We start from the raw sequence: 11,728 nt of genomic DNA, 5'->3' as shown, positions 1-11,728 counted from the left end.
GGGAGGGTTGCCGTCTTGATCGTGACACTGTTATTGTTGTTTCAGCTCGTCCGTCCCCTCTCCGTCTCACCCCCACCCCACGGATGTCGTTTTTAGGGACTCTTTGTCGCTTTTTAAAAAGGGGGATAGTAATAGACAGAGACGTCGTCATCATCGTTATCTATAACTTTTAGCTGTTATATCTTATCTGTATTTTACATTGCAAGCGCCTCAGGGCGGGGACCTTTCTTCTTACATAATGTGCAGCTCCCCGCACGGATGGTGCTCCATGTCTAGGTATACTTTATCCATACACCTACATGCTGTCACGTGTGGACTGAATGGAGACAAAGGTGTTCTTTTTAAGTCGCACTATGGGTTGTAGTCAACTAAGTCCTACTCAGAGTGGACCCATTTAAATTAATAGACCTAAGTTAGTCATGTCTGTTAACTTTCGTAGATCTACTCTGAGAACTAGCATTGAATACCATCCTATATGTGCTCATTGGCTTACCAACGCCAGGATGTCTGTTATCCACAACTGTTTTATGAATTTCCAGAGGGGTGCCTGGGTTTAGAGACTCTCACAGCAGAAAAAACGACGAGTCTGGTCTGGAGCTATTTTCAAAACTAACACATTTATTATGGCTTAAGTTTTCCTTGAGTTCAGGTGTGTAGTTGTGTGGAGTCTCGAGGGGTCATAGACCCCTTACTGTTTTCAGAGCAGAGTCCCAGTAGGGTCCCTACATCTCCAACGTCTTGCAAGCCATCAGCATGAAAGGGGAGTATGTTAGCCCCTGAGAAGAACCTTCTGACATGCTTCCTCGTCCTGTCCTGAACGAAAGGAGATGGGTCAGCCACTCTTCTCAGTAGCTAACACTCTGCTTTTACACTGATTAGCTCCTAGGAACGCCTGCTGTTGGGGGAGAAGGCACGCGTGGGAAGGACTGAGGAGTGTGGATGTGACTATGGAGAGCAAGCAAGCGAGTGAGGGATCATGACCTGACTGTCAGGAAGGGACCCTGAGCTTCTGAATTTGCCACTACATTGTTGTTTGAGTATATTCATAGCTTCTCAGCAGAGCTTGGAAAAGTTACTTTTTTGAACTACAACTCTCATCAGCCCCAGCCAGCATGGCCACTGGATTGGGCTGATGGGAGTTGTAGTTCAAAAAAAGTAACTTTTCCAAGCTCTGCTTCTCAGGAACATGGGAGAATGAATGATAGGGTTAACCGTCTGGATACATATATAATGTGTGGAAGATGAAGGACTATAGTTCGGTGGTAGAGCACCTCCTCTGGTCTGCGTGCAGAAGGTCCCAAGTTCAGTCGCTAGGAGCCAATCAGCATGAAAGGATAGTTAGCTACTGAGAAGAGTCTTCTCAGTGGCTGACTCACCTCCTTTCACTCTGATAGGCTGGCATCAGCATGAAAGGACAAGGAAATATATTAGTAGCTCAACAAATTCCCCTTTCATGCTGATTGGCTCGTAGGATACTGGAGACATTGCTCCCAAAAAGGTGAGGGGGTCTAAGACCCCTTGAGACCTCAGATGACTACGCCCCTGGATACAAACCCTTGCAAATCCGTCCGCCTAAAACAGCGTGAACATAGCAATGCTTGTTTCGTTGACAGGGCTGTTGTGGTTTGAAACGCGGAAAGCTGATGGAGGCGGCGGGGAAGGTCAACCAAACAATTTCATCGAGCGGCGGCCAAGCGAAAATGCTGAGTTAAGGCTCTCCCTATCACGTCACGTGAAGCCTTGTAATAATTGCAAATAAAGGGTCTGATGTTTGTTGTGTAGGGATAACAGGTCGGGTATGAGCAATAGCCACAAGCGATATTTCAACAGCAGTCAGAGATATTTTCAACTCATTTCAACTTTGTGTGTGTTTGTGTGTGTAACGTAACGTTTCTTTTCTGTATATTTATTTATTTATTTATTGCACTTTTAGACCGCCCTATAGCAACAGGCTTTCTTGAAATGTAAAGTTTGGCAGCGTTGCTGAAGGGGGGCGTGCACTTTTCGCCCGCTTTCCGGCAAATAAAAGGAGGTCGAGTAATCGGGTATTCGTCCACAGAAGTTTCTCTGAAACGCGATGACTCAATCAGCAGACAATGGCCCTTTATTTTTTTTTACTGTTTAAACACACTCGTAATACTGTAAAATGTGAAAGCACTTTTAAAGCACCTTTTTAAAAAAAAACATTTTAAGCGTCCGGTCTGGCATTTTATTTAGATGCCTAGGAATCCAGGCTGAGGCTGTGAAATGCATTGCTTGCTTTATGGAATGGCGTGAACATGAAGTACTAAAGTAAAAAAGAAAAGAAAGACACGTAAAGTAGCAATTATACAATGCTCCAAAGTGTTCAAAATCCTTCATATATATATATTCTCCTTATCTGTACTATAACGCTGTATGGAATCACGACCCCCATTTTACAGATGGAAGACTGAGGTAGAACAAGAGGGAGATTTCCAATTTTTGATCCTCCCCCCTTCAAAAGAACTATCCTACCTTTCGGGTGATTATACCTGTGTAACAAAGAAAGAAAATAAGTCCAATCATATGCACGTTCGCCTAAGGACTTAGGAGTAAGTCCAACTGAATTCAATAAGGCTTCCACCCAAGCAAGCATACTAAGGCAGCAATCCTAAGCACACGTTCCATTGAACTTGGCTTATTTTTGAGCAATTGGGGTCACCAACACATTACAGAAGTATAAACTAGGAATTATCCCTGTTGGGTGTGGTTGGTGGCATCTTGGGCTAATAAATTAATAATAAAAGTGTCCAACTGTACTGCTGCTGAAATTCCTAACACTGGCTGCTGTACAATGAATCAGCTTAGTAGCTGCAGTGTGAAATGTTTTGGTGCAGCCTTGTCAGTAATAGCTGGCCACAGTCACAAGCCTCTGATTTTCTCCCCTTCACCACTGGTATTCAGCGCCGAACTATTCTTTGTGTGTGTGAGGCTGCCAGCATAGAGTGAGTCAGTGAGTAGTAGGGAAGGGAGGGGACACTTGCTGGCCTGTACCCTTTTCTGAAGCTTTTTAGAAAAGTTGCTGACATCTTTTCAAGCTCTTTGGGAAACATCTCTAATAATTCCAAAATGGAAACTGTTATGCAATGCAACATTTTCATTTTTCCAAGTTTTACGCCCATTCAGATTGCGCTAGGGCTGCAGCTAATGGCTTTTAGAGCCACAGAGCTTATTTATTTACAACATTTTTAACCTGCATTTCTGTATCAAGAGCACTCCTATAGCTTTTTTTTTACAGTACAGTTCAAAACAGAAAACAAATACCACAGTTGGCAGCAGGAAAACCTATTTCAAAAGCCAGCGCTTAAAAATCATTGCTGGAAGGAGGAGATCTTTGCTGCCTGCCAGGAAAACAGAAATGTTCTGTTGGCTTGGTGCCACAAGATAAAGACCCTGCTCCTCACGGCCATCTGCTGTTCTTCTGATTGTACGACGTGGATCTATAGATAATCTTAAGAGCCAGACAGGTTCATAATGTACTCATAGTTCCATGATGGAGAACCTCAGGCCCAGGAGCCACAAGTGGCCCTCCAGGCCTCCCTATTTGACCCCTGGGACTCTTCCCAAGCCATACCTCTCACTGGCCCTATTTTAAACCTGCCTCGAGTGTTTTTGACTGGCTGGAAATCCTCTTACTTGCCTGGATGGAGAACTGAGGTGTGTGTGTAAAAGTATCCTATTGTACTAAGGTAAAGCGCACATTTGTTGTTTTGCACACTTTTGCCTCTGGCCCCGCCCACCACTGGCACGTGGCCCCCGGAAGGTTGCCCAGAAGGGAATGTGGCCTTCAAATCTGAAAAAGGTTTGCCACCCATGTCAGATGATTGTGGACAACATTGCTCTGGATGGGCAGTCACCCCAGTGCAGCGTGAGGATATTCCTGGATCCAGCACTTCTCCCGGATGTTCTGGTGGGGCGGTGGCAACAAATGCCGTATCAACTTCATCTGCTAAACCAGCTTTACCTTTGGCTGGAGGTGTCAGATCTGGTTTCAACATGATTTTTGCCCTTATTGTCTCCAGGCTGGACTACTACAAGGCAATGTGTAAGGCTGCCCTTGAAGACTGTTTGAAAAATTAAATTGGTCCAGAAGGTGGCCACTAGGTACTGTACTGTGGATGAGAGATCAGACTATATTACTCCACTTTTCTTTTTCTTTTACTGACAGCATTAGTTAACTATTTGAGATGTTAATGTCGGTGCGTGCGTATAGATATCATACAAGTAAGAAATTCTGGTGTCGAAAAGATCCAGTGAATAAGCCAGGCCAGGCAAGTTTCTTGTAAGAGTATTTACTGACAAAATACAAAACACAGTTCTCTCACTCCAAACGACTTTCCCCCACACCAGAGCTTCTGCGAGAGCAGCTTCTTATCTTCCAGGTTGCCCTTGCCAACCACCTGCTGGCCTTGAGGAACCTGGCAACCCCTCTTGCTCTGTTTAACCCGTTTATTGCAGGTTTCATTCTCCTCCGAACAAACCTCTGTCTGTGAGTCACATAGATCGCCCTACTGGCCAACAGTTAATGCTCTACATGGGGCTGGGACCAGGAAAGATATGGAATCGCCTCATCTGGTATGAACCTGATCAAGAACAATGTTCCATTCATAAGCTTCTCATCTGTGGCATCCAGCACAGCCTCTCCAGGGAGGTGGCCCCAGCCCTTTCCCCACACTGCAGCCCAGCATCATCTTATTTCAGCACATTTTTAATTAAATATTGGCTTTCCTATTGCACTTTGGGGCAATTTACTAGAATTGTTTTGTTAGTTGTGATTGAGTGGCTCTTTTTTATCCATTGTGAACTTGATTGTAGTAAATGTCCCAAGAGTGGCCCAGGGAATGGTCTGAAGGCACATGAGGCCACCACCTTGCTGAAGCTGAGCAGGTCAGCATCTGCTCAGTGCCTGGATGGGAGACCGCCCAAGAACCACATATATGTTGCCTTGGGTTTCTTGTTGAAAGAATGGTGGGATCTAAACGTAATAAATAAGAGTGAACTTTTAGAATGTAGGTAGCTGCCTAAATCAAGCAGTGCTCTTCAAGGTTTCCAGCATGGATCTTTCCTAGCCCTCCCGGAGATTTAACCTGGGACCTTCTGCATGCAAGCAGTGTATTCTGTCCCTGAGCCGTTGCCCTCCCCCTGGCAAGACCAAGACTTGCTCTCCTGCAAATGGGAAAATGGCAAGATACGCCTTTGTAAGACTGGGACAGCTATTAGCAGCAAAACAGGACTCGACCACCTGTGGGGAGGCAATGGCTAGCTGCCTGCCTGCAGTAACTTTATTCCTTTTAGAACGCGGGATTCATGGTTATAGTAAAACTCATCAGAAGTTAACGAAGCGTCATTCAGAACCGGCACCGACAAGTTGCCTTGATCCTCTTAGGAAGCAAGGCCAGCCTTTCAGGACGATTACCAAACTGCTGGGCTTTGCTCAGCTCTGTGACCTCAGTACTCAAAGCCAGAGTCTGTCACAAAGGGTTGCTGCTATTGGGTTGTGCTCATTTCCTCTTCGCACAACTCTTAAAAGGAGTAGGGGGGCGCAACCATCCTCTGGTTTATGTTCTTATGCATTAAGAGAGCTTTAAACAGAACAAAGAAAGCACCAAGTCTTCTCTATAACTTAGGGGGTGTGGATCCCTTTTCAGCCTGACGGCCACATGCCAGTAGTGGGCAAAAACAGGCAGAGCAATAAGTGTAACTTTTACCTTCATACGGTGGGCTAATTTCTGCACACACCTCTCTGTATTCTCCATCCAGAGAAGCAAGAGTTGAAGGACACGTTCCAGCCAAAACACTCAAGAATGTGCAGCAAGGCTGATGAGGGGCCTGGCCTGGCAAGAGTTCCAAGGGCCAGGGTCACATTTGGCCTCCGGGCCTGAAATTCCTCACTCCTGCTGTAACTTAACAGATACTCTTGCTAGGCCAGTAGCCGCCAGCCTATAAGGTAGGCTGATTTTAGGCAGGTGGGAGACAATGGGTCTAGGTTTCTCTTAGCAAATGCACTTGGCAGAGTCAGCTCTGGGGCTTTTGAGATGTCACGTTCAAGTTGGATCTGCAATTTGTGCTGAAGGGCACCATGGGTGCAAACGATGCTGGGACAAGCAGCTATGGCATTTGCTTTGCCCACATTGATTTCTTTATGCAACTGATGTTCCCAGAGATATGGGAGCCAGTCCTAGGAAAAGCAACTCCAGTGGTGGCCTGACAGACACGGAGTCAACCCCATGCCTCTTCTGACCTTTTAGAATTACAGATAAGGGCAAGAAACACTAGCTTAAAAGGCTATTTTATTGGGTCTTCAACCTTGAGAGGAAGTCAACTTTATCTAAAACCAATCAACTTTGCCAGATGATTACCCACACTATCATTTTACAGCCTGAGTTGTTCAGAAGCCTCTTTTGTTTTCAAAGCAATCTACTGAAGAACCACCTAACGGCAGGCAGGCTTGAAGACAGCATTAGAGTGATAAGCACAGCTGGGTACACTGCTTCTCCCAGTCACAGAATCACAGTAGCATATACTTTCTGGCATGTGCCTCTTTGCGTCCAGCAGCCAAGAAAGAAGGGCAACTTTACAAGGCTATATACATTCTAGGAGATAGGCTTCATTCATATGTAACAAGCCATAGTTTGGAATTACTGCAAATATGGACCTTGAGTGTTCCCTTCCAATTCCTGTTGCAGCAAAACACAATCTGACATTATTTCCAAACTGGTAAACTATGATTGACCCTTCCCCTCCAAACCTAGTTGTGATTTGCGATTCCGCTTTGGTGGGAAGCAGAAAACATAGTTTGGTAACTTGGATAGAACAGCAAACTATGGTTTGCTATGAAGGAGAAAGAGGAGGAAGGACGGCAGGAGGATATACAGGAAGTTGAAGCTTACACTTAATGCCAGACTTATTTAGTGTTATCTTTGGACTGATTCAGATGCAACTTTTTTGGCTAGGAGAACTTTACCGATTTAAATAAGGTTGAGAGAAAATGACACATTTAACACACCCAAATGTACATGGAACACGTTTCACATCACATGACAAAATGAAGAGTTTAGCAACACAAAACTGTTTATTATTTATTAAATGACACAAAATACCTAGATAACAGACTCACTCTTTTTAAAGACATGTATTTACATTATTTACCAAAGAAGAGACTCTCTGTACCCATCCACTGACTTCTTACGAAATATTTGAATTTTTTTCACTTTGTTTGCATTGAAGAATACAATGCTAACATGCCCCACTGCAGACCTATGTAAGTAGAACATTTCTATGCAGTGAACAAGCACATATTCTAAACAGTCTAATGAAGAGGCTTCTTAGAAAGGAACAGGGTTATTTCCCCTTCCCAATCTTGTCTGCCCCCTCCCTCCTCCAAACTCCAAAGGTACTCTTCTGAAGAATGTCTTTATACAAAAAGTATATTACATTTTTGAATGCTGCTGTACTCTTAGAACTTTAAACTTTTTTTTAAAAAAAAGAGGAGATGCTCTTCCTACTATATGAAATCACTAAAAATCAAAGTGATATTTTCAAGTGCACAAAACCAAAAACATTTTGTTTTAAAGAGAAAGCATTAGGACAGATGGTAGGCTTTGAAAAAGTTAAGAGACCAGGACTCACATACACACACACAAACGCGCAAACACATAAAATGAGCATCTGAAAGATCAGAAAGGTAAAAACCACAGCTAAAGTAAACTTAACAATTTTCTATTTTTTTTAAAGTAACTATATGTACTTTGGCACCTTCGTGTAAGGTAGAGAACAGAACAATCTTTACAACACATTTGCCATTAGTTTTGAAACAAAATCATCAGTTTCTTTAATTTATTTAAATCAGTCAAGGAAAAAAAATCAATTTTGTTGGGTATAAAGTTTTTAAAAAGTTCCCCAAACTAAAATATTTATCAGAATAAATTTCAATTTCTTATAAACAAGGTTGCTATAAACTGCATGCAACAGAGGAAAAGATTTAAAAATGTATGGCCAGACAAGCTGTGTGGGTCACAGTCTAAGCCCACTGCAAGAATTTTTTTTATATATCTATTTTAAATATTGTTATGGCTCAATAAAGCAGGCACACGATTCCAGCAAAAAAAAAAATGTTGCTGGACAATATGGCTGAAAAGTAGTTTTTGCCATAGCTCAACACCAATCACAGGAAGAAAGGGAAGGTGATTGAGTAATGCTCACAGGGGAAATAAGAGAAACGAGGGCATAGCTGTTTGTTTTCTTCAGAGCGAACACGAGCAGACTCCGTTGATGTTCTCATTTGTTCATGTTATTGTGCACTGCTTCTGTAAAATGTTTTTGCAAAAATGTGACAACTGAATGGAACAATCCCAATTGTTGGCACATTTCAAAATATGAGATGCCCATGGATTTAATTATAGGTTCACAAGACATCTTATCCCAAATACTGTGGTGGCTTGCTCTAGCTGAAACTCACTTTTAAAAGGTTAATAATTCTTCCCTTCCCTCAAAAGCATATAAATCACGATCCTCATTTCAGTGCACCAGACACAAAAAATTGCAGAACAGCTTTCATTTTCATCCCTCCCTCATTTTGAACCTCCCCCCAAGCTTCTTTTCCATACTCAGTATCTGTTTTCTTTAAATAATGTTTATTCACAAGAACAATTTTTAGAACCATCACATTCTTTTTTTTGGGGGGGGGGGTGAGTCTGCAACTAGTATAGAATCTTTTAAAACACCTTGTATCATAAATTCTTAGTTACTGTCTCCCCCCAAATTCCCAAACCTTTACTTGATCTAGCAGTATTATTCACTGTTATGTACATGGCAGGCTTTTGTACTTAAAATGAGTCTATTTTGCTGGAAATATTGCTCCTCTGTTCTTAGATGGGCAGGTCAGGATGGAGATGCAGGACTAAATATTTCCATGGGTGGGGAGAAAGACGAGAAGTCTGAAGGTGAGCCGTCAAAGGATTTTTCTGGCTTGGGCTTGTTGTGGGGAAGCTTTGGAAGGTCAGCTCTGATGAGCAATAATTGTTATCGGTATTACTTCATGCCCTGATAGAATTGCTCAGCTTTTGTTAAACAGGAGCTCCAACAGCAGCCCGAAGAGAACGGATGAGAACAAATACAATTTTTAACGCAACTTTCAGAAAAGTCGATTCTCGGACACAACACACATATAATGTGACACAAGATACAGGGCTTAGGCTAATGTTGCTTAGTCTATGAGTGCAAAAAGGAAAAAGTCAGAAGGCTGCACTGTGTTGCAAGTAGCATTTCATTTTGCCTTTCACAACTTCCTGGCATCTTCCCTAGGTATGCAATGCTTGGAGAGGACCAGCTTTTTAGATTCTTTGCAGCTATACCAAGGGTAAGGAGAGCCTGGGAAGCCTGGCAAGATCGGCTGAAGGCACAGCTCTTAATGCAATAGCCATTTGATGTATAAAAAGCTATCCAGATCCCTGGCCCAAGATGAAGAAGATTCTGAAAAGTATAAAACCCCTAATTTTAGTTCTTATAGTGTTTATGCAAAAACAAGGATAGGGCGGGGAAGAAGCCCAAAACAACAACTGTGGTATCATTCACTTCTATGTTTATGCAGTGTTCCTTCTCTGTAACAATTATAAAAAAAGGGGAGTTCACCTCCCCCCCCATGGCAACTTTTACATCAAGAATGGGTTTTATTTTTTCAGAGTACTTACATTGGAAGGCAAAGGTAATATCAGCAGTCTAAACCCCTAAGCTTTCACAGTAGCCTTTGCAGCACAATTCTAAGCAATTCAGGTTGCCACAGCAATGAATGGTATATACTATCTCAGCCTTAGAAGTCCATTCACAGGAGTGTAATTTTATTTCCAATTTGCAGAAAATCTTGGGTGACTGCGAAGTTGACTTTTGTTATTCTGAGGGATAGCCAAATCCATACAGACTTTGCTGTTTCTTAAACACATCCAATCATTTTATACAGCAATTAAGAGATTTGCATGCAGTTTATGCAATTTAAAAGGCTATTTTTTAAAAAGAAAAACATTCTATTTTACCCTTTCATTGTTTCAAGGTGGAAAAAGGTACAATAGCTGTATATGAAAGAAGGGCGTCCCTTTATACCTAGAGCCCAATGGAATCACAAAGACCAGATACTTCCTTACAGTTTTCTGCACACCATACCAAATATCATGCAAAGAGTTCAACAGCATTCTTCTTAAAATGTAAATACTACTCTTTAAATGGGCATGTTAAATCCACTGAAAAAATCCACTCTACTATGTCCCCCCCCACATTACATTGCTTTCATTCAGTCATTGGTAGTAGAAAAAGTTGATTTAATGGGATCAACAGGCTTGTTTATCCACCAGCAACCAAGTAGAACATCAAGTGTGCAGAAAAGGAAAAAAAAACTGAAGAAGGCCCATTGTGTGTTTACGCAATGTAGTTGTATTGGTTGGGGTTCTCCTTATCTCTTTCCATGTAGTCTCTGTCAATTAACGATTCTATTCTCTTCTTAAGGTCAGCCGGCTGTAAAGCAATTCAGAAAGTCAGCAACAATTTTTGAATCACCCCCCCCCCAAATATATATATCATTCAGTTTTATGTGATATCAGCGTATGGGTTCAACCCAATTCCTTCACGTGCATGCAAAGGTTTTCAAACAGAAACAGGTTAAGATCGACATAATCCCATTCTATTATATGCACTTGACTACGGGTGCAATCCAGCTGCTGTTTACCCCGGGCTGAAAGGAGTTGGATATGGCAGACCCCCAACTTACGATATCCAAGTCCCATTTGGCTCCCTTCTGTGGCCCTCCATCCTGGCAGCTGGCATGCTAAGAAAAGGGGTGGTTGAAGAAAACATGCATTTTGTTTACTTCTGCTGTGACCTGCTGGCACAGCTGGCATCTACACCTCCAAGAGGCCTCTGAGCAGCAGCTGGATGTGGCAGCTCCTCCTGCCACCTCCACCTCCACCGGCCTCCTGTAAGTCGGATTACTCTGTAAGGTTGCAATCCAATACATGTCAAGTAAGTCCCACTGGGTTTAGTGGGACTTACTCCTAAGTAAGTGTGTATTGGACTGCAGCCTTAGCCTACAAGCTATTCCCATGCAGAAGGGCAACTTCTGACAACACAAAGCACACAGGTACATGTTTTGAGTGCTGAAAGTTTACAGCCGTCCTAATTTATCCTTTACTGGAATTCTTTTTCACTGGTTCACTAAATCTTTTGAAGTTTTGCTACACTGGACATGCTCAAAAAACAAAACTATTTTTCACTTGAAAGGACTGTAACAAGCAGTTACACGAGCTCCACGAGCTACAGGGAGCCCCAGCTGACAAAGCGTCAAGGCGAGTTAAGCAGCAGAGCGAGTTAGGCAGCAGGGCGAGGAGGCCAGGGCCCCCCACTCTGCCCATCTGTTCCCTAACCTCAACTAAACCGCAGTCTCCAACCCATTGATGTAATAAACCTTAAACAAAACTATGCAGGTAAGAAGACAGCAGGGGTGTGGGGGCTTTCCAGTGTTTTGCACAGCCTGCAGCATGTACGACTATCTGCCTGTTGGACAGAAGTCGTGGGTGTGCTCTCGGTGCAATGAGCTCCTGGCTCTCCGGGAATGACTTCATTTCCTTGAGGCCAAGGTGGCGGACCTGGAAAAGCGGAGAGAGGCAGAGAGGTGTGTGGAGGAGGCCTTCAGGGACGTTATAGCTGTGTCCCACTCCAACGA

At 43.0% G+C, this 11,728-nt stretch overlaps 1 protein-coding gene across 1 annotated transcript in view; it reads right to left on the bottom strand.

Annotated features, from left to right (window-relative positions):
• Positions 1 to 7,074: 7,074 nt before the first annotated feature.
• Positions 7,075 to 11,728, bottom strand: part of CUL4B (cullin 4B) — a 36,304-nt gene continuing 31,650 nt past the window's right edge. Inside the window, exon 21 of the mRNA XM_061598985.1 lies at positions 7,075 to 10,524. Coding sequence (XP_061454969.1) covers positions 10,429 to 10,524 — 96 coding nt within the window. The 3' untranslated portion in view covers positions 7,075 to 10,428. The remainder of the gene's footprint in view (positions 10,525 to 11,728) is intronic.

Source organism: Rhineura floridana, chromosome 16 (genome assembly GCF_030035675.1).
Source record: "Rhineura floridana isolate rRhiFlo1 chromosome 16, rRhiFlo1.hap2, whole genome shotgun sequence".
Taxonomy (NCBI): domain Eukaryota; kingdom Metazoa; phylum Chordata; class Lepidosauria; order Squamata; family Rhineuridae; genus Rhineura; species Rhineura floridana.
Note: the sequence above shows the minus strand (reverse complement) of the source record. Positions and strands in the feature narration are given on the sequence as shown.